We start from the raw sequence: 26,918 nt of genomic DNA on the forward strand, positions 1-26,918 counted from the left end.
TTCTTTTTTATAACTTTCTTTTTTTATAACTTTGTGACATCACAAATCATCATGGTGATGATTTGTCACTGACTGCTATTCCCTGGAACTACTCTCCAGTAAAGACTTAGCTTGTGCTGTTCAGGTGAGTGCTGACAGTAAGCTAGAAGACAAAGCTTATCCTACACAGCTCTATCCAAGCCTGGTAAGAGGTAAAGGAAATAGGCAGCAGAGGAGGTGGCAATAGGCAAAACCAAGACGCTGGGGGGTAAAACTGTTGAACAGGACTAGCCAGTCCCAGAAAGAGCTCTTGAGGGGTTTTAACTACAAGGGGTTTGACCTTAGGGGTTTCTGCTCTACCACCTAAGTACTAGTTTCAACTGAAGCCAAATTAACATGAACTAATGGCCAAAAGAGAAATCGCATAATGTCTGCAAGAAAAATGGCATGGAGAAAAAAAAAAAAAGAGAGACTGTGAATCAAAGAGAAGGAATCCAGCAGAAGGTGACCTCAGGTGGTCTGCTGAGGAAAAGAGGCTGAGCCCATGTTCCCCTTTGGGAGCTCTTAATTATCAGTTTCTGTTTTCCTTCAGGTATGTTTTCCCTTTTTAAAAAAATGCCAAAAGTTACTATTAGCTATATTAGAAGTTAAGTCAATTTCTTTGCTTAGCATAATCTAGAATGGAAACTACCATTTAACCAAATTCTTTTAAAGGGAAATGCGGTCCAAAATCCAAATACCAAATCATTGCTTAGGAACACAATCTATTCTTAATTAGGGTGTACCTATGTTTATTTTTTTAATTTTTTAATTTTTTAAATATTTTATTTATTTATTCATGAGGGACACAGAGAGAGAGGCAGAGACATAGGCAGAAGGAGAAGCAGGCTCCATGCAGGGAGCCCGATGTGGGACTCGATCCTGGGTCTCCAGGATCACGCCCTGGGCTGAAGGCAGACGCTCAACTGCCGAGCTACCCAGGCATCCTGTTTATTTTTTTAAAAGATTTTATTTATTTTTAATGAGAGAGAGAGAGAGAGGCGCAGAGACACAGGCAGAGGGAGAAGCAGGCTCCATGTAGGGAGACCAACGTGGGACTCGATCAGGCCCTGGGCTGAAGGTGGCGCTAAACCGCTGAGCCACCTGGGCTGCCCTGTACCTATATTTAAAACGGAAACAAGATTCCAAGAGAGAAAAATCATAGAGATGCCATTTTAGGTAGTAGCACTACACACATCTTTACTTTGTAAAATAAGAGTGAACTTATTTTTCTGTATGGTTGTAAGAAAGTAGTCCAGTTCCATTCTTCTTCATGTGGCTGTCCAATTTTCCCAACACCATTTGCTGAAGATTGTCTTTTGTCTATTGAATATTCTTTCCTGCTTTGTCAAAGATTAGTTGACCATAGAAATGAGGGTCTATTTCTGGGTTCTTTATTCTGTTCCACTGATCTATGTGTCTGTTTTTGTGCCAGTATCACACTGTCTTGATGATTATACAGCTTTGCAATATAGCTTGAAGTCCAGAATTCTGATGCCAATAGCTTTGGTTTTCTTTTTTAACATTCCTCTAGCTATTTGGGGTCTTTTCTGGTTTCATACAAATTTTAGGATTATTTGTCCAGTTCTGAGAAAAAAAATCGACAATATTTTGATAGGGATCACACTGAATCAATGTGTAGATTGCTCTGGGTAACATAGACATTTTAACAATATTTATTCTTCCAATCCATGAGCATGGAATGTTTTTCCTTTCTTTTTTTGTATATTTTTTTTGGAGTTCAATTTGCCAAAATACAGCCTATCACCCAGTGCTCATCCCGTAAAGTGCCCCCCTCAGTGCCCGTCACCCAGACACCCCCACCCCCGCCCACCTCCCTTTCCACTACCCCTTGTTCGTTTCCCAGAGTTAGGCGTCTCTCATGGTCTGTTACCTTCTCTGATATTTCCCACTCATTTTCTCTCCTTCCCCTTTAATCCCTTTCACTATTATTTATATTCCCCAAATGAATGAGACCATATAATGTTTGTCCTTCTCCGATTGACTTACTTCACTCAGAATAATACCTCCAGTTCCATCCACGTTGAAGCAAATGGTGGGTATTTGTCATTTCTAATGGCTGAGGAATATTCCATTGTATACACAGACCACAGCTTCTTTATCCATTCATCTTTCGATGGACACCAAGGCTCCTTCCACAGTTTGGCTATTGTAGACATTGCTGCTAGAAACATTGGGGTGCAGGTGTCCTGCTGTTTCACTACATCTGTATCTTTGGGGTAAATCCCCAGCAGTGCAATTGCTGGGTCATAGGGCAGGTCTATTTTTAACTCTTTGAGGAACCTCCACACAGTTTTCCAGAGTGGCTGCACCAGTTCACATTCCCACCAACAGTGCAAGAGGGTTCCCCTTTCTCCACATCCTCTCCAACATTTGTGGTTTCCTGTCTTGTTAATTTTCCCCATTCTCACTGGTGTGAGGTAGTATCTCATTGTGGTTTTGATTTGTATTTCCCTGATGGCAAGGGATGCGGAGCATTTTCTCATGTGCGTGTTGGCATGTCTATGCCTTCCTCTGTGAGATTTCTGTTCATGTCTTTTGCCCATTTCATGATTGGATTGTTTGTTTCTTGGCTGTTGAGTTTAATAAGTTCCTTATAGATCTTAGATACTAGCCCTTTATCTGATAGGTCATTTGCAAATGTATTCTCCCATTCCGTAGGTTGTCTTTTAGTTTTGTGGACTGTTTCTTTTGCTGTGCAGAAGCTTTTTATCTTGATGAAGTCCCAATAATTCATTTTTGCTTTTGTTTCCCTTGCCTTCATAGATGTATCTTGTAAGAAGTTGCTGTGGCCAAGTTCAAAAAGGGTGTTGCCTGTGTTCTCCTCTAGGATTTTGATGAATTCTTGTCTCACATTTAGATCTTTCAACCATTTTGAGTGTATCTTTGTGTCTGGTGAAAGAGAGTGGTCTAGTTTCATTCTTCTGCACGTGGCTGTCCAATTTTCCCAGCACCATTTATTGAAGAGACTGTCCTTTTTTCCAGTGGATAGTCTTTCCTGCTTTGTCGAATATTAGCTGACCATAGAGTTGAGGGCTCATTTCTGGGTTCTCTATTCTGTTCCATTGATCTATGTGTCTGTTTTTGTGCCAGTACCACACTGTCTTGATGATCACAGCTTTGTAGTACAACTTGAAATCCAGCATTGTGATGCCCCCGGCTCTGGTTTTCTTGTTCAATATTCCCCTGGCTATTCAGGGTCTTTTCTGATTCCACACAAATATTATGATTATTTGTTCCAACTCTCTGAAGAAAGTTCATGGTATTTTGATAGGGATTGCATTAAATGTGTAAATTGCCCTGGGTAGCATTGACATTTTCACAATATTAATTCTTCCAACCCATGAGCATGGAATATTTTTCCATCTCTTTGTGTCTTCCTCCATTTCTTTCAGAAGTGTTCTACAGTTTTTAGGGTATAGATGCTTTACCTCTTTGGTTAGATTTATTCCTAGGTATCTTATGCTTTTGGGTGCAATTGTAAATGGGAGTCCTTAATTTCTCTTTCTTCAGCCTCGCTGTTAGTGTAGACAAATGCCACTGATTTCTGAGCATTGATTTTGTATCCTGCCACACTGCCGAATTGCTGTATGAGTTCTAGCAATCTTGGGGTGGAGTCTTTTGGGTTTTCTATGTACAGTATAATGTCATCTGTGAAGAAGGAGAGTTTGACTTCTTCTTTGCCAATTTGAATGCCTTTATTTCTTTTTGTTGCCTGCTGAGGCTAGGACTTCTAGTACTATGTTGAATAGCAGTGGTGAGAGTGGACATCCCTGTCTTGTTCCTGATCTTAGGGGAAAGGCTCCCAGTATTTCCCCATTGAGAATGATATTTGCTGTGGGCTTTTCGTAGATGGCTTTTAAGATGCTAAGGAATGTTCTCTCTATCCCTAATAACCCTGTCATTAGGACCTCCGGTTTGGATTGCATCTCATTTGTTTTTAATTTCAGCCTGATTTACATCTAAATTCTGCAGTCATGAAGTCTCTTGAATCCTTTATGCTTTTATCCAGAGCCACCAGTAGCTTTATAATGGTGCTTCTGAATTGGCATTCTGACATTGAAATGTAATCCAAATTCTGTAACTGTATGGGAGAGAGTACTGTTTCTGATTCTTTCTTTTGTGGTGAGTTCCTCTTTCTAGTCATTTTGCTTAGTGCAGAGTGGCTAAAAACGAGTTGTACTTGATAGAAGCACAAACTCTTCTCTCTGTAGAGTTCCAGCTGTTCTCTCTTTAAATATCAGGTCGAATTCCCAGATTTTCAGGATGATTTGAAAGTTATCTAGGTAAGTTGGTGGGGACTGGTGACTTGGGGACCCTACTCCTCCACCATCTTGCCCTGCCCCTTGCTTTTCCATTTCTTTGTATCTTCCTCAATTTCTTTCATAAGTGTTCTACAGTTCTCAGAGTACAGATTCTTTACCTCTTTGGATTTATTCCTAGGTATCTTATGGTTCTCGGTGCAATTGTATAAATGGGATCAATTCCTTATTTTCTCTTTCTTCTGTCTCACTGTTAATGTATAGAAATGCAACAGGTTTCTGTGCATTGATTTTATATCCTGCCACTTTGCTGAATTCCTGTATGAGGTACTTATACCATACACAAAAATAAACTCAAAATGGATGAAAGACCTAAACATGAGATAGGAATCCATTAAAATCCTAGAGGCGAACATAGGTAGCAACCTCTGTGACCTCAGCTGCAGCAACTTCTTGCTAAACAAGTCTCTAAAGGCAAGGGAAACAAAATAAAAAATGAACTACTGGGACTTCATCACGATAAAAAGCTTTTACACAGCAAAGGAAACAATCAACAAAACCAAAAGACAATCTACAGAATGGGAGATGATACTTGAGAATGTCTTATCAGATAAAGGGCTAGTATCCAAGATATATAAAGAACTTATCAAACTCAACACCCAAAAAATAAACAATCCAGTAACGAAATGGGCAGAAGACAGGAACAGACATTTCTCCACAGGAGACATACAAATGGCCAATAGACACATGAAAAAAAAAAAAAAAAAAAAAAAAAAAAAAAAAAAGCTCAACATCACTAGGTATCAGGGAAATACACATCAAAACCACAATGAGATACCAACTCACACCAGTCAGAATGGCTAAAATGAATAAGTCAGGAAATGACAGATGTTGGCAGGGCTGTAGAAAGGGGAACCCTCTTGCACTGCTGGTGGGAATGCAAACTGGTCCAGCCACGCCACTCTAGAAAACAATATAGAGGTTCCTTAAAAAGTTAAAAATAGAGCTGCCCTATGACTCATCAATAGCACTACTAGGTATTTACCCCAAAGGATACAAACATAGAGATTCAAAGAGGTACCTGCACCCCAATGTTTATAGCAGCCATGTCCATGATAGTTAAAATATGCAAAGAGCCCAAGTGTCCATCAACAGATGAATGGATAAAGAAGATATGAGATATATATATATATATATATATATATATATAGAGAGAGAGAGAGAGAGAGAGAGAGATTGCAATGATGTAGATGGAACTGGAAGATATTATGCTAAGCAAAATAAGTCAGTCAGAGAAGCTCAAATACCATATGATTTCAGTCATCTGTGGAATTTAAGAAACAAAACAGAACAATAAAGGGGCACCTGGGTGGCTCAGTGGTTAAGTTTCTGCCTTTTGGCTCAGGTCGTGATCCCAGGGTCCTGGGATCGAGTCCCACATGAAGCTCCCCAAGGGGAGCCTACTTCTTCCTCTGCCTGTGTCTCTGCCTCTCTCTGTGTCTCTCATGAATAAGTAAATAAAATCTTAAAAACAAAAATAGAAACAGAACCATAGGGGAAGGGAGGGAAAAATAAAATAAGATGAAATCAGAGAGGGAGATAAACCATAAGAGATTCTTAACTCTAGGAAACAAACTGAGAGTTGCTAAAGAGGAGGTGGGTGGGGGGCTGGAGTAATTGGATGATGGACATTAAGGAGGGCATGTGATATGATTAGCAGCACTGGGTGTTATAAGCTACTGATGAACCACTGAACTCTACCTTTGAAACTAATAATATATGTTAACTGAATTTAAACTAAACTAAAATTTAAAAAAATAAGAGTGAACTTAGAAGAGAAGTAAATATGGCATAATTGCTTCCATGTTAGAATTGTTTATTAGTCACTTTGGCGGCTTCTAAAATTTCATGATTAGTAGGATACTTAGTTAATGAAGAATGAACAGTGAGCCATCTATCATTAAATTACAAAGACAGAAAGACCCTTAAGTGTATCTGTGACCTTGTGCCCTGACATCCTGCTTCACTTCTGTGTTATTCCTGCCAAGAAAGTGTGATCATTGTCTTATCATGAGAAACCATTAGATGGATCCAGCTTGAGGATTACCCTCTAGAAGGGTAATAGAGTTGGACTCTATGAAATTGTCAGAATACAAGATAGGAAACAACTATGGAATAGCTCCATACTGGGGGAGACTGAAAGGATGTAACAAATGAGTACACAGATGGGATCCTGGTCCAGAAAAGAAAAAAGAGTCTTGGGGATCCCTGGGTGGCTCAGCAGTTTAGTGCCTGCCTTTGACCCAGGGCACAATCCTGGAGTCCCGGGATCGAGTCCCACGTCGGGCTCCCGGCATGGAGCCTGCTTCTCCCTCCTCCTGTGTCTCTGCCTTTCTCTCTTTCTCTCTCTCTCTCTCTCTCTGTCTATCATGAATAAATAAATAAATAAATCTTAAAAAAGAGAAAAGAAAAGAAAAAAACAGTCTTAGGACAGCTGGCAAAATAGGCAGGTAGTGAAATGTGACTGGAGTCTGTGGACTGGTATCAGCGTTGATTTCCACACTAGGAGAGTCATAGGGTGCATCCATGTCAGGGAACATCCTTATTTTTGGAAATAGACACTTGAGTTTTTAGGAGTAATGGGGCATCATTATCTGCAGTTTCTCACATAGTTCAGAAAAGACTAATAATTTTAGACAGGCAGATAGACAAAAACAGAAAAAATATAATGAAATGTTAAGAGTGGGAATCTGGGTGAGGGAAATACTAAAAGTCTTTCTGCTATACTTGCAACTTTTTTGCGAGCTTGAATTTAATTCAAAATAATTTTAAAAATTCACCTACAACCTCTAGTGAAAAACGACCACAGTCTTTTTAGGAATCCATCACCACCTGTGCCGCAAGTTCTTTTTTAATCATGAACATAGAACTTCTTCATTGCTCCTCTGTCTTCAGTAGATAAACACATCTGCCAGTCACACTTACCTATTATGGCGCTTCAGATGGTGAAAAACTACAAACACCTCCTGGCCTTCCACTGCGTACAACATGATGCTAATCTCATTAATCTCATCACAGGCCCTTTTCCCAACCTCCTCATCCACGCTTCAGAGCTTCTGAATGCTGTCTTTCATTTCTATTTTAAATTTAAGACTTAAAACAAGATATTTACTCCAATAAAAAGCCAGAGAAAGGTTTATGTGGAAGATGACCTTGCAACCCCTACATACTAAATCTTTATCTCAGAATCTCTGAAACACCCAACCCTGGGATGTATACCCATAATACAGTCCATGGTTTTAGTCACCTGCATCCCTCACCTCGACCATTCAAAGGTTTACACAGCTGCTAGTCCTTAAGAGTGTAGCCACATGATTCCCTTTTCTCCTTTTAAGCACTTGTTATTCTGTTTTTGTCTCAATACCAACTTCAGCTTCACTTAGCTAATATCTCAGAATCAATTTCTGGACTATTATGATATCTCACTCTGAATCAATACTGGCATTGAAAAAACTGGTTAATGGGCCTTTTAAAGGGATGTTTTTATATAATTATAAGAGTCAATTCCACTCACATGTTTCTACCATGCATGTGGCACTACACACACTGTAACAAAGTCACTCCAGCAGGCTCTTTAAGATTCTATGATTGATTTCACCGAGTGCAGAGAAAACACCACACTCAAAGAGGATAAAATTAAGAATGTAAAAGTACATTTATGTGTGACTTCAGCTAAGACAAACTGGGCTAGAAATATACTACTTACCAGGGAAAGGCCCAGTTATTAGACCAGCTATATTAGACCATCAGTGAGCCAGCTCTAAGAAGGCCAGAAAAGGGCAGGCTGTTTTTATCTCCTACCCCCAGGAAATTTCTGGACTGATAAAGCAGCTGGGATGACCCAGGGATGCAGCCTTTAAAATGACTCTGAAGTTTTAGAGTGAGAGTGATTAAAAAACAAAACTAAACAAAAAGCAGGTACATTCAAACACTCAAATAGGATACAAACAATGATATTCATTACTTGTTTCTTTGTAAAACTACAACATTCAACTCTTTTAGTTTGAAGCTCATTACTAGAGAAAAAACAAATCTGTGGCCTTACCATACATGTAATTCAGTGCTCCTCATTTCTGGTGAACAGCCAAGGTTCAGAGAAGCTGAACAACCTGCTCAAAGTCACACAATTCTTTGTAGAGCAGAACCCAAGTTTCTCTGCATCCAAAGTTATATGCCTCTGTACTTACTATGCATGAGAAGTTAGTTATGGACTTTTAAGATGAAAAATAAGGAGCACCAGGGTGTCTCAGTTGGATAGGCATCTGACTCTTGATTTCCACTCAGGTCATGATCTCACGGTAGTGAGATCAAGCCCCATGTCAGGCTCCGCGCTCAGCGAGGAGCCTACTTGGGCTTCTCTCTCTCTCCCTCTGCCCCTCCACACTTCCTCTCTAAAAAAAATATTTTTTTAAATGAAAGATGAAAACACATAGCAACAGTTTTGTACCAACTTAACAATTTTTAAAAACCTCCAAGTGTAGAACCATGAATAGGCTACAAAATTTTACTTGAATTCCTTATATAATTTCAACAGCCTCACCTTGATTAACAGTTAAAACATTTTAAGTGTTAAACATAAAGTGAGTACTAATCATTACACAGTTATTATACCATAAGGACTATAAACCACCAGGTGTTCCTAGCACAGAAAGTAAAAATGATACCTCACAATGAACTTAGTTCAAAAAGAATGCCATTTAAACCAGTAACATTTTATTTTTTATTCATTTATTTATTTTTTAACCAGCAACATTTTAAAATTAGAACTTGGGCTAAGAGATACAAGTAACTAAAGGCCTAAGAACACCAAGCTACTCTTCTAACAGAGCAAAAGCACTTTAGGTGTGCTGATGTGCAGAGCAGTGTCTTCTCCTTTAATTATAAGGTATGTGCAGACATAATACCATTTTTGAAATCTCATACTCTTCACTTTCCCTGGTTGACTGGTAAATCGTCAAGATTTAGTGACAATGTGTGGCTACAGTGTTGTATACATGACATTCAAAACTGCTGGGTCCTGGCTGGTTGACGTTGGGATCTCTGCCATTCACTCAACAATTTGTCAAGCTCCTCCTCCACCTCAGGTACTCTATTACCAGCTAAAGATACAGCTAAATATGGTTCTTGTCCTCCTGGAATTCTCTCTCTAAGCAGGGAGCAAGTCACTCAAGCCATTTATCTACAGTGGTATTAAAATAGAGATAACGTAAATTAGGGAATGGGATGATCAATACTTGCCATAGGGAAACCACTGCAGGAAGTGTTTTTTTTTGTTTGTTTGTTTGTTTTTGTTTTTTTGTTTTGTCTTGTTTTTTTTAAGTTGGAGGTGAGGAGGTCCCTGGAGTGGGTGAGTGGCAGTATGTCAGAAAGAAAATAGGATATAGAAAAGGATCAAGGGGTAAAATATGGTGAGGGCAATTAAGGAGGCCTGTTGTGGATGTTCTATAAATATTTGACAAGAATTAAATCGAGGCTAAGATGAATATAATTCCTTTTTAAAACCACCTATTACTGCCTTTACCTTATATGTAATTATCATTGTCATTTTAGAATTGCCACACACAAAGCTCTCCTCTTCACTGAAATGATTTTGTAACTTTTAACATTCATTAAACGCTGTGTTTATCAAGAGATCCAAATATCTATTTCCTTTCTTGTCAACTAATGAGATTTCCAACTCCAATTAATTTAGCAGCTGAATAACAGTTCCAACAATTTATCTTTTATGTGGTTATTTATAGTAAATTGCTTTATAATTTTCTCTCTGTGCTCTTAGATCTAGTGGCTCTCATCCTTCACGTCTTAATCAAAGTATCACGAACCCTCTGGAAGCTGGACTTCTCCTTCTGTAAATGTCACCTCTTTGCTGGAAATCCGGCCAGCCCTCGTTCCCCCCGCCCCAAAAAATGTCTCCTGCATTCGAACAGGGCAGATGCTTCTGTCTTTCTGTGTCTGTCTCTCTCACACACACTCCCCCGCCTGCGTGCCCAGGCTGTCATCACTGATGCAGTGCAGCTGTCAGGGAGGGATGACGATCTTAGGAGAGACAAGGGAGGAGGCGTGTAGAAGGGAAGTAGGGAAATCCACGAGGCGTGATGAGAGTGGCAGGCAGAGGACTCCCAGTGTCGCTTCTGGGCAAACTGCGTGACGCGGCCGCATCTCCCGGTGGGAGCCCTCCCGTGAGGACGGCGGGCACCGTATTTGGGGAACTTTGTCCTCTAGGCCGCACCGGGAGCCTGGGGAGCGTCCCGGGCGGACCCGGGCTCTGAGAAACACGGCGGGGGTGGGCGGGGGTGGTGGGTGGCGAGGCCGCGGAGTTAGGGCGCCGGCTGACCCCCGGCCGGGCCCACCCCGCGCGCCCCGGCCCCGGAGACGTACCTGTCCCGCAGCCCGCGCTGGAGGCGGCCCAGCCTCTCGTGGTAGTCGGAGCTCGCCGGAGGCGCTGAAGGCGGGGAGGCCGGCCACATGCCGCCCTCGCCGCGCCCCCTGCCCCAGCACCGCCGAGGAGCAGCCGCGTTCCGGGCGGGGGTGGGGGGCCGGGTTGTCCGGGGCGACGGCCCCACCATGCACCGCGGTAAACCGGGCGCCGGCCGCCGCGGAGGGGCGGGGCAGGGGGCGGGGCAGGGGGCGGGGCGTGCTGTGAGGCTGCGCGCGCAGCTTCGGAGGCCCTGGGAAGGTTCTCCGCGTGGGTGACGCGGCCCGGGCGGGGGCGGGGGGCGCGGTTCCCCGGCTTCCCTCTCCCGAGTCTGGCGTCTCCCTTTCCCCTCGCCCTTCAGAATTCTCGCGGGAGAGACCCTGGCCCTCCCCGCGACCGGGAGCCTCCGTGAGGACCTTGGTAGAGGCTGAGGGGTTGTGGGGAGCGCCGCTGGGTAGGAGCAGTTCAGTAGGTTATTTCCGCCTGCGGCATCAAGCTGCACCAGTGTTCCCGGATTCATCCTCTCCTTCCTACCACCTCTCCCTCCCTTCTTCAGGATTTCTGAGCGGGGCGCTGCACTAAACTTTGTTTCCTACCACACTTAAGAGGCAGAACAAAACACCATAAAAGAAGACAACCCAAAATACTCTGCGCTCAGCCCTGACAATAGAACAGCTGCTTGCGAAACAATAATGTATGAGTGTGCAAAGTTTTACTTGCACGAAATGTAGATGGAGAAGTCTCCCCAAAAATATGGACACATTTGGTCGTGGCTTGGAAATGGTACAAAAGGAATTAAATGTCTATTTTTCAGGAGATAACTGCATCCAGCCTACTTGAACCACGTTGAGTATATCATGTTCCCTTCCCTACCTCCTATATTAAGACTGAAGACAAGGAAACTGACAAGGACCCTTATCCCAAGGGAGTTGCCCCGCCTCCCAGTGAATATAAGGTTTCAGGAAGATTTTGCTACCACCCCCTTTGTGACACCTCCTGACACATAAGAGGTGGACTCATGGATTTCATGTCACTTCAACTTCAATGTTGACCTCGGTTTATACCTCAGGAAAACAGTGCCAAGTTCATGAATCTAGCAAAATGGTTTTTCATGTCAGGTTATAGGTGCTCTGTGTTATCATTGTATTTCTTACAGAAGAGACTGACAAATTCATTGTGGAATGGAAATTATTGCATGACCAATCAAATGCCTCTGAGTGTGACCGTAGATGTGCAGTTGTAACGTCTCATCATTTGCACTGGCATTTAAGGGCTCAATAATGTATTTCCACTCTATATGGAAATTTGGAAAGGTCAAGCTTACTGGAAAGTATAGGAAAATAGGAATTTTGGTCAACAAATCACACTTTTTTGTAGGTTTTCATGTATCGAAGGCAGATTAAAGATACAAAGTATCAGAGTTTCTTCTATGTCTGGGAATTGTGTTTCTTTTGACCAATAGTTTATTGTGTCATTCAGAGTGAGGGAACTTGTGTGCCTGTCCCCTCGAGAGTTCTCTAAGAAGACCTGCAGGTATCCCCATCCTCTGAAGACTCTCATAGGGAATGAGACAGCTCATGGACTCAGAGACTTGTCCTCCACAGCAGAGGACCCTGAGGAGGTGTCTGTTGAAATGAGGATATGTCCTCCTCCTGGGCTGATGTGGTGAACCAGCAATTCTGCTGAATTGGATGGAAATGGTCAAGTCCACAACATGCTGGGTGTCATGCTTCTGGGGCGCCTACACATATACTCCGCCCCCTGCCACACACACACAGATATTGCAGTTTTTCTTTAGGTTAATCTCTGGGAATTTCAAAGGGTACTTACCAATCCAGAACGTCAAGTTTCTCTTATTGAAATACATTTTCTAAGAAATGGAGGGAAATCATCATGGTAATTTCTAAACTGGATGTAAACAGAAATTAACAACTTAATCTGAAATTGTTTTACAGATGTCTGAATTTGGTGATTCAGAAAAGATTTCACCCAGAACTCTGCAAAGTGACACCATGTTATCTCCTAAAGATATTTTCTGGACTCATTGATGTTATTTCTTTGATATTGTTATGGGAAATATTGCATCTTCTTTATTCATTTTTGCTCTAAAATGTTATCAGGAAGTTGTGTGTGTGTTTTTTTTTTATTCTTAATAAAACATTCCCCCATAAAAAAAAAAAAAAAAAGAACAGCTGCTTGCTGGAAAGTCCGTGCTGCCCCAAGGATGTGGTTGTGAAGAGGGAAGAGTGGCTAACTAGTTGCTTGTGAAGCAGACATTTGTTTGCGCAGACGTGACTCAGTGGACAAACGCCCTGTCGAATCCTTCAGCGGAGCCTCTGGAGCCAGACTGCCTGGGCTCGAATCTCCTCTTCCTCCACCTAGCTGTGTGACTGCAGGCAAGTCACTCTCTCCATGCCCAGACTTCCTCTCGTAGAATGGGGAGGCTGTTACTGCAGGACCCACCTATGCCATTGTTATAATGACTAATTAATGTGTGTAATGCTTATAAAAGGGCCCCACACATAGTAAACATCACTTTTTATGACTGTCATCATCTTGGGGCATAAGCTTCCTGAAGAAAAACATATTCCAAACCCACAGAGTAGAAGAAGAACTACACTATAGCGTTTCTTTAGTCTCTTATTCTTCACTTGGTTTCTTTTCTCAGCCACTAATTTCACTTATTCTTATGTGCAAGGTGTGACTAAAGGTAGCAAATTGATCATTAGCGAGATAGATGGATCACTTAAAGGTTGGCAATATACAATTATGATGTTACTCGGCTTGCTCTTCTTATTTGTTAGGTCCAGGGCTAGAGTACTTGGAGGCCTTCATGCTATCTGTTGAAGTATGAAATGATTATAACTCACAATGACAAGTTGTAGATAAACTGTTCTTTCCTCCTACCTTGACCAATGTGCCTTCCTAATAACCTGGAAAGCCACAGGGGGATTTAGTTCTGTGACTTCTTCCCCTACTTACCCTCTACCACTTGAGGCTCAATCAAGCACTGTGAGGAGCTTCCTAACAGACAGGAATGTATGTGTCCCCCAACCCAGTCCACCTTAGCCTCTCATAGCCACACACCAAGCCTAATGGTGAGCCCACCAGTGATAGTCACCCTTTCAGGAATGATCCAGGAAAGAGGTCTCTAAAGGCCTTGGAGCTTGCCAAGCTCCAAGGCCTTGAGCAAAGCATGTCAGAGTGGTACTTACCTGGAATGTGTTCTAAGAAAGGTGTGCGTGGGGACACCTGGGTGGCTCAGCGGTTGAGTGTCTACCTTTAGCCCATGGCGTGATCCTGGAGTCCCAGGACCAAGTCCCACATTGGGCTCCCTGCATGGAGCCTACTTCTCCCTCTACCTATGTCTCTGCCTCTCTCTCTGTGTCTCTCATGAATAAATAAATAAAATCTTAAAAAAAAAAAAAAAAGAAGAAGGGTGTGTGTGTGTGTGTGTGTGTATGTGAGTTCCAGACAAGTATATACTGGGGCCTCTTCCCTTGTGTGGAGTAGCATGGCCAGAAAAGGGCCAGAACAGACTCTATTAATATACAGAAGCCAAGGCAGGGGTCCTCTTGCCTGGTTCTCAGGGTAGTACTAATACTCTGTGTTTAGTTGTTATATCAAATCATTATACCAAATTGATTCTATGGTCATGTACAAAGGTTTATTTTGCTCATTTTAGTGCAAACTACATTTTACCCACCACACTGGCAAAAATAATGCATATTTTTAGCATATTTTATTTAGATTCAGCCTCACCCAGATGTGTTTTTTAAAGGAAAAAAAAGTTCAATTAATATAACTAATTATTTTCAGCAAATACACAGAGTAAGCAGATGAAGCAGTCACTTAGCATCTCAAATTTTTATTAGGCCATTTTAGGGGAACCTAAACTTAAATATAATTAAACAGTAAATAGATAATTCAAAATAATTATAATCTGCATCTTATAAATGATTTATTAATGACATATGACAAATCTAGATATAGGACCTTCTTTATTAACAATAAAATAGGGCAGCCCTGGTGGCGCAGCGGTTTAGCGCTGCCTGCAGCTCAGGGTATGATCCTGGAGACCCTGGATCGAGTCCCGCATCAGGCTCTCTGCATGGAGCCTGCTTTTCTCTCTGCCTCTCTCTCTCTCTCTCTCTGTGTGTCTCTATGAATAAATAAAATCTAAAAAAATAAATAAATAAAAGAAAAAAGAAAAAAAACAAAATATAGCAAACTAAGTGAATATTTCTAGAGTATGCTAAAATTATGTATTCTGAATGTTGACACTTCTAATAAATTCAGTGTTCTTTACTTAGAAATTTAATTTGCTGTAGTATGGTCTTTCAATATTATTTTTAAATCCCTTTATATTAGTAGAGCTGATTTCTATAAGCAGCTCTGTTTTCACTTACCTGGACTGCAGGCCTACAAGTCTGCCTGGACCCACAAGGCTTCCTATAAGCTACCGAATGTCATAGGTGAAAGAGAGAATCTGTCACCTCTTTATTTTTTAGAAGAAGAAAAGGATTCAGGGTAGGTAAGGGACTTGGCCAGGGCCACAGCTGTGTGGTATTAGTGAATTTAGTTCTAAATATGGGTTCCCAGGAGCCCCACTAAACATACAGCAAGGAAAGACAGTGTTTTATCCCTGTAATCATGGATCCTAGGATGATCCATATGAAACTCTGCTTTTGTGGGACACCTGGGTGGCTCAGTGGTTGAGCATCTGCCTTTGGCTCCGGGTGTGATCTCGGGGTCTTGGGATAGAGTCCTGCATTGGGCTCCCCGCAGGGATCCTGTTTCTTCCTCTGCCTATGTCTCTGCCTCTTTTTGTGTCTCTCATGAATAAATAAGTAAAATCTTAAAAGAAAAGAAAAACTGCTGATTTTGTAAGCTCAAAAACAGATTTATGAGTGGAAAATTGGTTTTGGAAATATGTTGAAATTGGAATTTTACAATTTAAACTTTACATTTTTAAATGCCATTTTACAAATGGATCCTGTATATTTGAGTCAATAACTGCTTGGATATTATGTTTGTTGGCCAGGGCTGCCATAATAAAGTACCCCACACTGGGTGGCTTAAACCACAAAAATTTATTGTGTCACAGTTCAGGAAGCTGTAAGTCTGAGATCAAGGTGTTGGCAGGATTGGCTCCTTCTGAGGGCTATGAAGAACTTATTTCATGCCTCTCTCCTAGCTTCTGGTGGTTTGTTGGCAATCTTTGCCATTCCTTGGCTCATAGATGCATCACCCTGATCTCTACTTCATTTTCACGTTGTGTCCTCCCCGTGTGCATGCATGTCTCCAAATGTCTCCTTTTATAAGGATACTAGTCAGTTGGATTAGAGCCCTCCTTCCTCCAGTATGACCTCATCTTAACTCATTATATCTGCAATGACCCCAGTTCAAAATGAGGTCACATTCTGAGGTTTTAGGAGTTAGGACTTCAATATATGAATTTGTGAGGGGGGGGGGTACAACTAAACCTACAACAAACCAAACATGGAAAATTATTTCATTTTGCCATCACTCTACCAAAATATTAGACATTGCATCCTATGCTATTAGAAAATACAGTTTGTAAGAAGAGAGGACTCAAAAGTAGAACGTAGGAGTGAAAAAAAAGATAGAAGAGGCTGTCACATGTATATGTTTATGTAACCCCTCCTTGTCACAGCATTTGCTGGTGTAAGCATTTGTTGCATCATTTAAACCCCAGGACTGTCCTTTTGAAGGCACCACAAGTTTAAGCAACTGGCCTAAGATTATGTTGTCAGTATGTTCTTGGCCAGCTAGCAGTAGTGCTAGAATTCAAACACAGACCTTTTCTAATTCTAAAGTCCATCCTTTCTTAACCGCCATTCTACATGGCCTTGAAACTCACTATTTGCTATTATTCATCAATACCTACTGATACTTTTTATTTTTCTGTATGAGATGTGTAAAATTATAATGTATGCAGGAGGGTTTTTATGTAGACATGTTTCATTGTTTGGGGGAATAGTGTTCACTGATAAATGCAATTTTCTACATGCTGTGATATAGCACTATGTGTTCACCATTCGGTTCATTTTCCTCTTTGGCACTACATGTCTGATGCTTTCTAGCAGTTAGATGGGTCTATATGGCCCAGTCTGGCCAATGAATGTGAGTGGAAGTGATGCAGCCACTCCTAAGGATGACCCCCAAATATTCTATACTCTCTTCCCCATTTTCTGTTTGTTGGCCCACTACAGTCAGATTCCAGTGGAGAACACTGTGGCTCTGGAAGAACACGGAATGACTGCAAAGAGCAGAGGATGTGACTTGGACAAGAAATAAGCCTTTATTGTGTTAAGCCATTGCTATTTTGAGGTTGTTTGTTTTAGCAGCTGGCATTACTTAGCCTGATTCATACACAGCATTCTGTTGAACAATTATACAAGTGCATCCAAATGCCCTTCCACAACATTATCAAAGAGGATTTACAGGAGCATCCAGATGGTCAAGAAGACTACAAACCTGGAATTCTGAGATTGTCAATATCTGAGGAAGAAGCATCTAGAGTAGCTCTGTTAAATGAGACTTTCACCAATAATGCAAAGGTTCTATTCTGTGCTGTCCAATATGGTAGCCAATAGCTACATGTGACTATTGATATGCAGCTAGTGCAAATGAGGAATTGGATTTTAGATTTCATTTCATTTTAATTAAAATTTAACTTTTAGGGATCCCTGGGTGGTGCAGCGGTTTGGCGCCTGCCTTTGGCCCAGGGCGCGATCCTGGAGACCTGGGATCGAATCCCACGTCGGGCTCCCGGTGCATGGAGCCTGCTTCTCCCTCTGCCTGTGTCTCTGCGCCTCTCTCTCTCTGTGACTATCATAAATAAATAAAAATTAAAAAAAAAAATTTAACTTTTACAGTACATGTGTATCTACTGGCTACTATGTCAGACAATGAAGATCTAGAGAGAAAGTGACAAGATGCATAAGCACAAGGGGAGGTCATAAGTTATGAGGAGGTAGAAAGGTGGGAACTAGAATGTGAGGTGCCATCCTTGGTGGGAGGTGATGGTGTTCAAGAGAGGCAGTGTGATCATTAATTTTATGTGTCAAGTTTGCTAGGCCATGGTGTCTAGTTGTTTGGTCAAATACCAGTCTAGGTGTTGCTGTGAAGGTATTTTTAAGATGTGATTAACATTTAAATCAATAAATTTTGAGTAAAGCAAATTGTCCTCCACAATTGAATGGGCCTCTTTCAATCAATTGAAGTCCTTAAGAAAAAAGACTGGAGGTCCTGGAAAAAAAGAATCCTGCCTCCAAGTTGCTTTTGGATTCAAGACTGCAGCATCAGTTCCTACTGAAATGTCCAAACTGCAGACCTGCATATAGATGCTGGATTTGCTAGCCCCTATGATTAAATATGTCAATTCCTTAAAATACATCAATCTCTCTCTCTCCAGATTATCTATCTATCTATCTATCTATCTATCTATCTATCTATCTATCTATCTATCATCTTTTTTATAGGTTCTGTTTCTCCAGAGAACCTGGACTAATAATACAGGAGAGCATGCTTACTGAGAGCATTTTGTTCAAAGGCATTTATAACAGCTAATTTGAAACAATAAGAATTGAGTGCAAATTCCAATAAATAAAGTGAAAACATGGATTTCCTCATTTTATTTCATATCATGTAAGTCAACATCTACTATGTGGGTTTCTAAAATACACAAGCTCTGTGAAAGCTAAATTTAACAGCCAGAAATAGAATAACAGGGCATTTAAATGACTCCAGCTAGAGACGACTCCTCCTTCTTCATCGTCGTCATCGTCGTCGGCGTCATCGTCGTCGTTGTCGTCGTCGTCGTCCTCCTCCTCCTCTTCCTCTTCCTCCACTTCCTTTTTAGGTAGGTTCCATGCTGGGCATGCAGCCCAAATATGGGGCTTGAACTCAGGACCCTGAAATCAAGACCTGAGTTGATATCAGAAGTTGGTTGCTTAACCAACTGAGACACCCAGGTGCCCCCTAACTATAGACTTCTTAAATGAGACCGGTGCATTTTGTCTCACAGCTCTTGCGTACCTATGATTTCCATGAAGTCCTTGAATTTGTGCTTCCGTGAGACCTTCAGGATTATCCCTTTGTTGACAGAGAGGAATCCTTAGAGGCAATAGATCTGCAGCACTAAATCCTTGTATGTACTCTTTTCTTTCATTAGGACTGGATGGTGACTTGGTTCTGTCTGGCAGGGACTGCTCTGCAACCGTGGGAGGTGAGCAGCAGCCCTGAATCTGTGTGGGTGCTGGTGTCATGCATGAACAATATTTGCATGCTAAGATTCTTCTCAAAAGTCATTTGGTGGATTTCATAATTGTTTGCCACTTGGATGCACTTCTCATCAGGGTTCAACAAGTACTCCTAACTAGAAGGATTGGAAACAAAGGGATGCTCTGGGCCTGCTCTTACAACTCACAGACAGGTTGAAACCAAAGGGTTTTACATAATAAATAGTATTTAATTTGATGGTTGTGTGTTTATGTCTATAGGGTGACAGGGCACTGGATGAATAATGTTCCACTTCTCATTGTTTACAATTATCTATATCATGTGTCTTTGTAGACATGTTGACTTCATTCATTCCTGGGGCACTCGAATGGTGGCTGCCACACAGAGTACCCTCCCTGTTCCAGCAAACACTTGCCGTGGTGTCCTAGAGAAGTGGTTGAATACAGAAGTAAAAAATTTTGGCTCAGGTCCCCCTCTGCATGGTATACTACCACCTCTTCTTACAAGCTATGCAAACTTGGGCAGATTACTTAAACTTGCTATGCCCCAAATTCTTCCGGCATGTTGAGAGGATTAAATGTGGGATGCTTGGGTGGCTCAGTGGTTGAGAATCTGCCTTTGGCCCGGGAATCCAGGGATGAAATCCCACATCAGGTTCCCTGAAAGGAGCCTACTTCTCCCTCAGCCTATATCTCTGCCTCTGTGTGTGGTTCTCGTGAATAAATAAATAAAATCTTTAAAAAAGAGAGAGAGGGAGAGAATCAAATGTGGTGACCTGTGCGATGCACTTAGAATCCTGTCTGGTAGAATTAGCCCTCAATAAACAGAAGTTAGCATCACTTCAGAAGGCAAGAAGAATATCCCTTGGGGAGATGGAGAGAGCCATCAGAGGTAAGTGCCCACATTTTGCTTCTTCTATTTGTCTGTCTTTCAAAGGCATTTCCCAGCTTTCTCTCCATCCTCCTTCATCAAACCTCACATGCCCCCTCGGAGAAGTCAACTCACTTGAATTTATCACCAAGGACTTAGTAGGTGGCATTCAGTAGGGAACCTCAATCCATGATTCAGTTTCACTACTTTTGTGTCAGCCCTGGCAGTTGTAGGGATCTTTGCCCACCAACTTTCAAGAGGAGAAATGAAGGGCATTGGAAGGGGCATGTAACACCATATTGTCAAAAATAACATACTTTGACATCTGAAGACCTGAGTTCAAATTCTGACCCTGCCTCATACTAGCTGTGTGAGCCCATTTCTTAATATCTTGAATGCCTCATTTGCCTCATTTCAAAAATGAGGGTAGCGATATATTGTTTTAACAGAGTTATTGTAAGGTGTGAATAAGGTATCATTTGAGAAGCTCTTAGCACAGGCCTGGTCTCTAGAAAACATTCAATAAGCAAATGGTTCCAATGTCTCTCTGAGGACAAGGTTATTTTTACATGTAACCAAAGAATATGGCAACTGGTTCATTTTGTTAATGGTTGTGTGTGTGCACACACCCATGCACCAACAAATATCATCAAATGTTAGGGTACATCAAGGGCACACAATCCAACTTGAGGCCACACAGCTCATAAGAAGAGGATATTACAACCATCACGATATAGCACAGGACTCAAACTCTTAACTACTATATTTGGCTCCTCACAATGGCAAATGTTTTCTGGATCAGGGAAATTGAGGCCTGGGTCAATTGATGCATGACAGGGTGGGTCACTGCAGCTTGAGCAAAAGCTGGAACGGGCCAATGGGGGAGTGACCAAGGTGTTGCTTCTCCCCAGTGGTAGACTTCCTCAAGCTAGACTCTAACTGGACTCTTGGCAGCCTTTTAAATAATGCATTGGAAGTATTTTTAAACCAATTTTTCATTACCACAACTCAATTGTAAGTCTGCTGCAGAGAGGAAGACTGGCATATATTTCTTTAGTGTTCTTCAACCCAACTCGGGGACTAGAACTCAGCCCAAAATATTACCCCAAAATACCAACTGATGGGCAGATTAGCAACAAGAAGCCATTTTTAAAAATTGAAGTGTAGTTCACATATTATAAAATTCATCCTTTTAAAGTGTACAATTGGTGGTTTTTAGTATGTTCACAAAATTATGCAACCATTACCACTCTGTAATTCCAGAACATATTATCACCCCCAAAGGAAATCCTTCATGCATTAGCAGTTACTCTTCATTTCCCTGGACCTCCAGTCCCTAACAACTGCCAATCTACTGTCTGTCTCTACAGATCTGCCTACTCTGAAAATTTCATATAAACAGAATTATACAGGGCTTATGGATGGCTCAGTGGTTGAGAATCTGCTTTTGGCCTTGGTCATGATTCCATGGTCCTGGGATCGAGTTCCCTGTCAGGCTCCCTACGGGAAGCCTGCTTTTCTTCCCTCTCCCTATGTCTCTGCCTCTCTGTGTGCATCTTTCATGAATAAATAAAATATTTTAAAAAAATAAATTGAGGGATCCCTGGGTGGCACAGCGGTTTGGCACCTGCCTTTGGCCCGGGGCGCGATCCTGGAGACCCGGGATCGAATCCCACGTCGGGCTCCTGGCATGGAGCCTGCTTCTCCCTCTGCCTGTGTCTCTGCCTCTCTCTCTCTCTCTCTCTCTCTGTGACTATCATAAATAAATACAAATATTAAAAAAAATAAATTGAATTATGCAATATGTATCCTTGTGTCTGAGGAAGCTGTTATTTCTTAAATGCAACAGGATGGTCAATATGGAAGTTAGCTTCCACAATGACCCTTGCATTAGTTTGCTGGGGCTGCTGTAACAAAGTTCCACAAATAGATGGCTTCAACAACAGGAATTTATCATCTCACAGTCTGGAGGCGGAAAGCCCAAGACCAAGGTTCCGTCAGGGTTGGTTTCTTCTGAGGCCTCTCTCCTTGGCTTGCAGATGGCCACCTTCTCCCCATGTCTTCATGTGGTCTTCCCTCTGTACCTGCATATGTATTAATCTCTTTTTATAAGAACACCAGCTACATTGGATTAGTCCCACCCCACAGACCTCTTTTTAATTTAATTACCTTTTTAAAGGGATGCCTGGGTGGCTCAGGGATAGAGCGTCTGCCTTTGGCCCAGGGCATGGTCCTGAAGTCCCGGGATTGAGTCCCACATCAGGCTCCCTGCATGGAGCCTGCTTCTCCCTCTGCCTATGTCTCTGCCTCTGTGTGTGTGTGTCTCATGAATAAATAAATTTTTTTAAAAATTATCTCTTAAAAAAAAATAAAAAAAACAAAAATAAATAAAAATAAAAATAAAAATTATCTCTTTAAAGAGTTTATCTCCAAATAAAGTCACATTTTGAGATACTGGGGCTTATGACTTCAACATATGAATGGGGGGGGTCACAACTCAACTCATAGCAGCCCCTCAGTGTTCCTTTCCACCAAGAATCCATGCCCTTGTATATAGTACACTCCTACATTGAATTGAGGCTAACTTCTACGATGGTGATGATATTCAAGGATGGCTCTCTTTTTCAGGTAAACAGTATTGTGAGGACACCTGAGCGATCCTTGGAAAGGAGCCACTGGGCGAGTAACTGAAGCTTCCTGTTAACAGGCAGTACTTAGGGGCCATGCAAATGGGTGAGAGTGGGTTCTCTAGCCCAGTCTAACCTCCTGATGACTGCAGCTCTAGACAACATCTGCTAGAGAGAACTGGCCAGCCAAGCTGCTCTTGAATCCTGGTCCACAGAAACCATGAGATAATAAATGATCCTTGTTATTTTAAGCCATTAAGTTTTGGGATTATTTGTAATGCAGCATCAAGTAACTTGATACAGCTGAGGTGGACAGCAATGGTTGAAGAAGCCAATGACTATTACACACCTACTGTCTTCTAGCCGAGGATCATCTTTGGGAATCTTCTTCAAGCCTCACAAGAGCTCTGCAAAGTGTATGTTATCATCACTATTTCATCGAGGGTCTGGGGTTAAGGAGATTGCTGAAGTCTTAAATCTATGTGATTTCTACTGTATCACTGGATCCCTACTGTAGAATGCCCTCATTCAGGACTGGTATTGTGTACACAGTTAATTACTTGCTATTGCTTAGCAGCAATGAAAGTGAGCTAAAAGGTGTCTCGTACTTACCTTAGAATTCTACTTTGGAAAGTCACTCTTTTGCACTCAACAATTTCTTTTTTTTTCCTCTCCTATATATCTTTCTTTTTCCGTGTGTGTGCATTTTAGTTGCATTTTAGTGTTTTCAAAGAAAAATGACTTATTATTCACCATGCATCTGTGACTTGGCTGGGCTCAGCTGGGTGATCTGGGTTGCATATTAGGCTGCATTCAACCAGGAGCTCAGCTGAGGCTCAACTGTTCAAGACGGCTTCACTCTTATATCTGGGCTTTGGTATAGTTATGGGCGGAACCTCTCTTTCCACATGGTCCTGCATCATTCAATGATTTACCTACATTCTGCTGCAATTGGCTTCCAAAAGAGTTCTCATATTTCATTATTTTTTAAAGCAATATGTCATGCAAAATTCAACTGAAAAGATATACAGTGAAAATATCCCTGTCACCAGACCTTTCTGTTTCTTTTCCCAGAGGCAACCAATTGCCATGTTTTATTTTTATTTTTATTTTTTTTAATATTTATTTATTTATTTATGATAGTCACAGAGAGAGAGAGAGAGGCAGAGACACAGGCAGAGGGAGAAGCAGGCTCCATGCACCGGGAGCCTGATGTGGGATTCGATCCCGGGTCTCCAGGATCGCGCCCTGGGCCAAAGGCAGGCGCCAAACCGCTGCGCCACCCAGGGATCCCAATTGCCATGTTTTAAATTAGACATCCTGGGGATCCCTGGGTGGCTCAGCGGTTTAGTGCCTGCCTTTGGCCCAGGACATGATCCTGGAGTCTTGGGATTAAGTCCCACATCAGGCTCCCTGCATGGAACCTGCTTCTCCCTCTGTCTGTCTCTCTGCCTCTCTCTCTCTCTCTCATGAATAAATAAATAAAATCTTAAAAAAAAAAAAACACTTTTCTAAAAAAATAAAAAATAAAAAATAAATTAGACATCCTGAGTTATTCTACACACATGTCTATATGTATATCTATATATATTTTTATCTATATAGCTATTATATCTTTTAAAATATAAATGGTGTTATTCTTTACACTCTTCAGCATCTTGCATTTTTGCTTAATGTATCTTGGAGATCTTTCCATATTAGGATATGGAGAGCTGTAGATCCATCCTATTCTTTTTTTTTTCATCCTATTCTTTTTAAATAGTTATACAATGTTTTATTTTACAGATATTACATGAAATAATTTAATCAGTCCTCATCCAGTGGACTTGTTTTATTTCATATACTATGATAATGACATTAGTGACACAATGCAGTTACTATTTACTTTTTTTAAATTGGCTTTATAGTATCATAGAGATAGGCATCTTTCTGGTACACCACAGTGCCATTCCACTGTAGCACTATGAGTGAGTGGGTCATTCATCAGATGTGTATACGTGCCATGGTTTTGAAACTTACATCATTTAGTCATATTTACAGATGTGCTCTACCACTTTAAGGCCCCTTTCTCCAATTTCCATTAGACATTTTTTAATACCCCATACCACTTCTACTCCATTTTCTTAGAAAACTTATCCTTTCTTGGCCTTAGTGATCTACACCTGAGCCCCACCTTCAATCTATTCGCTGTTTCTGTTGCTGCTTGAAACTACCTAAGAGTCAGATCTATTACTTTGTAATAATAGCCTTAAGAGACAAGCATGGCAGAGTCAGTCCAGCATTGTTAGTTAGTACCCAAGTACATGCTGCTCAATGTTGTATCATCACTGTTTCAAGTGTACACTGCCCTATTGAGTAAGTCTAAAGGACATAATCTGGAGCCAGAAGACTGGAGTTCTAACTCTAGCTCTGCTACTAACTAGCTTGATCATTTGTTAAATGACCTTCCTTAGGTTGAGTCCTGGAAGCAGATCTCAAGGCAAGGGATTAATTAATTAATTAATTAATACACAATTGGTTTGTTTAGGGGGTGATCCCAGGAAGCAGTTGAGAAAGAGAGGGTGTGAGACAGGGAAGGAAAGGAAACGACATGAAGTGCCTTAATGAGCGGTTACTGCTATGGGCAACTATGACCCAATGCAACTGGGACACCTCAGCGACTACGTAGAACAGAATCATCTGATTGAGGGATGAGGAAGTAGGATTTTTATTGCCTACCTACTCCCATTACTCACTGATGGAAGGCTGCTCCTAGTGTTTCCCGTCTTCTACACATTTTCCAAGGCAGCCCAGGACCAAAACACACCTGCAGGCAAAGTGATACAGGGTGCCTTTGGCTGTAAAGAGACTATGAAGGTCACTTCCAGGACACCAAGGGAAAAAATGGGCCTGGACAGAATCTGCTTTGTTTAGAAACAGCATATACATTAGCTAAGAACCTAGCCTTTGGTTCCTTAATGGAGTATCTCATGGTAGCGCAGCAAGTAAGGACTTTTTGAGTCTGGACCTAAGTGGTGATGGCACTTGGGGGTGCAAAAGAAATTTCCATACAGGGCTGTGCTCCTGGGTGCCTCAGTTGGTTAAGTGACCGACTCTTGGTTTACATTCCGGTCATGATCTCACAGTCTTGAGATCGAGCCCTAAGCCCGAGTGGGGTTCCATGCAGTCTGTTCCAGATTCTCTCTCTCCCTCTTCCCGCCCCCCTGCTTGCACACTCCCTCAGATAGATAAATAAATAAATAAATAAATAAATAAATAAATAAATAATCTTAAATAAAAACAAAGAAGAAAGAAATTTTCATACAGGGCTTAGAATATTAGGCATGTACTGAGTGTTTGCTCTGGGTGGGCCTTTAACATACCATCAAGATCCTGGCAAGAGAAGCATTATTATCCTGAGGCTTGGAGATGATGATTTTCTTGTTCAATCCCACAGCAGGGACACCTGGGTGGCTCAATGGTTGAACTGCCTTTGGCTCAGGGCATGCCTTTGGCTCAGCTGCCTTTGGCTCAGGGCATGACCCTGGAATCCCCAGATGGAATCCCACATCAGGCTCCCTGTGTGAAGCCTGCTTCTCCCTCTGCCTCTGTGTGTGTGTGTGTGTGTGTGTGTGTGTGTCTCATGAATAAATAAATAAAATCTTCAAAAAAAAAAAGATCCCATAGCACATAGAGAAATAGAGGTCAACCCATGGTCATCTATGTAACAAATGTCCTCTAAACTGGCTAAAGGGAGCAGGGACACCACACTATGGCTGACCTCTGGTTTCTGTTGGCTTGCTAAGAACTAATGAGTGAGATTATTAAGGTTCAAGGATAAAAGATCAATATATTTTAAAAGTCCATGCTGTATATAACCAGCAACAAGCAACGAGAAAATTGAAATTTTTAAAAAATACATGTATAATAACATAAAAATGCAATACTTAGGGATAAATCTGACAAAAGATATGGATATTTTATACAGAGAAAACTGTGAATATCACTGAGAGAAATTAAAGAAGACCTAAGTAATTGAGATGCCTGGCTGGTTCAGCAGTTGAGTGTCTGCCTTTGGATGAAGTCCCACATCTGGCTCCCTGCGAGGAGCCTGCTTCTCCCTCTGCCTATGTCTTTGCCTCTCTCTCTAAATAAATAAAATCTTAAAAAAAACAAACAAACAAGAAAGAAGAAGAAGACAAGTAAATGGAGAAAACCTTAGGTCAGGAGACTCAACACTGTTAAGATGTCAGTTCTCCCCAAACTGATCTATAGATTCAGTGGAATTCCAATCAAAATCAAATCCCAGCAGGCTTTTTTTTTTTTTTTTGGTAGAAATTGACAAGCCATTTCTAGAATACATATGGACATGCAAAGAACCTAAAAGATGCAAAACAA

The 26,918-nt window shown here is 41.5% G+C and overlaps 1 protein-coding gene and 2 long non-coding RNA genes across 7 annotated transcripts in view; 1 reads left to right on the forward strand and 2 right to left on the reverse strand.

Annotated features, from left to right (window-relative positions):
• Window positions 1-10,962, reverse strand: part of KIZ (kizuna centrosomal protein) — a 131,508-nt gene extending 120,546 nt beyond the window's left edge. For all 5 annotated transcript variants that reach the window (XR_013364706.1, XM_077871979.1, XM_077871978.1 and 2 more), the window contains exon 1: window positions 10,740-10,962. Coding sequence is in view for 4 of the 5 variants with exons in the window: in XM_077871979.1 (XP_077728105.1) it covers window positions 10,740-10,927 (188 nt within the window). In the remaining variant the exon portion in view is untranslated. The remainder of the gene's footprint in view (window positions 1-10,739) is intronic.
• LOC144297846 (uncharacterized) lies at window positions 112-23,609 on the forward strand. The gene is made up of 3 exons (XR_013364708.1): window positions 112-571; window positions 18,977-19,030; window positions 22,543-23,609. It is a non-coding gene; the product is annotated as an uncharacterized LOC144297846 (long non-coding RNA).
• LOC144297845 (uncharacterized) lies at window positions 21,726-25,640 on the reverse strand. Its single transcript, XR_013364707.1, has 2 exons — window positions 25,277-25,640; window positions 21,726-21,998 (listed from the first exon to the last, which is right to left on the reverse strand). It is a non-coding gene; the product is annotated as an uncharacterized LOC144297845 (long non-coding RNA).
• Window positions 25,641-26,918: the final 1,278 nt, after the last annotated feature.

This window comes from Canis aureus, chromosome 26 (assembly GCF_053574225.1).
Source record: "Canis aureus isolate CA01 chromosome 26, VMU_Caureus_v.1.0, whole genome shotgun sequence".
Taxonomy (NCBI): domain Eukaryota; kingdom Metazoa; phylum Chordata; class Mammalia; order Carnivora; family Canidae; genus Canis; species Canis aureus.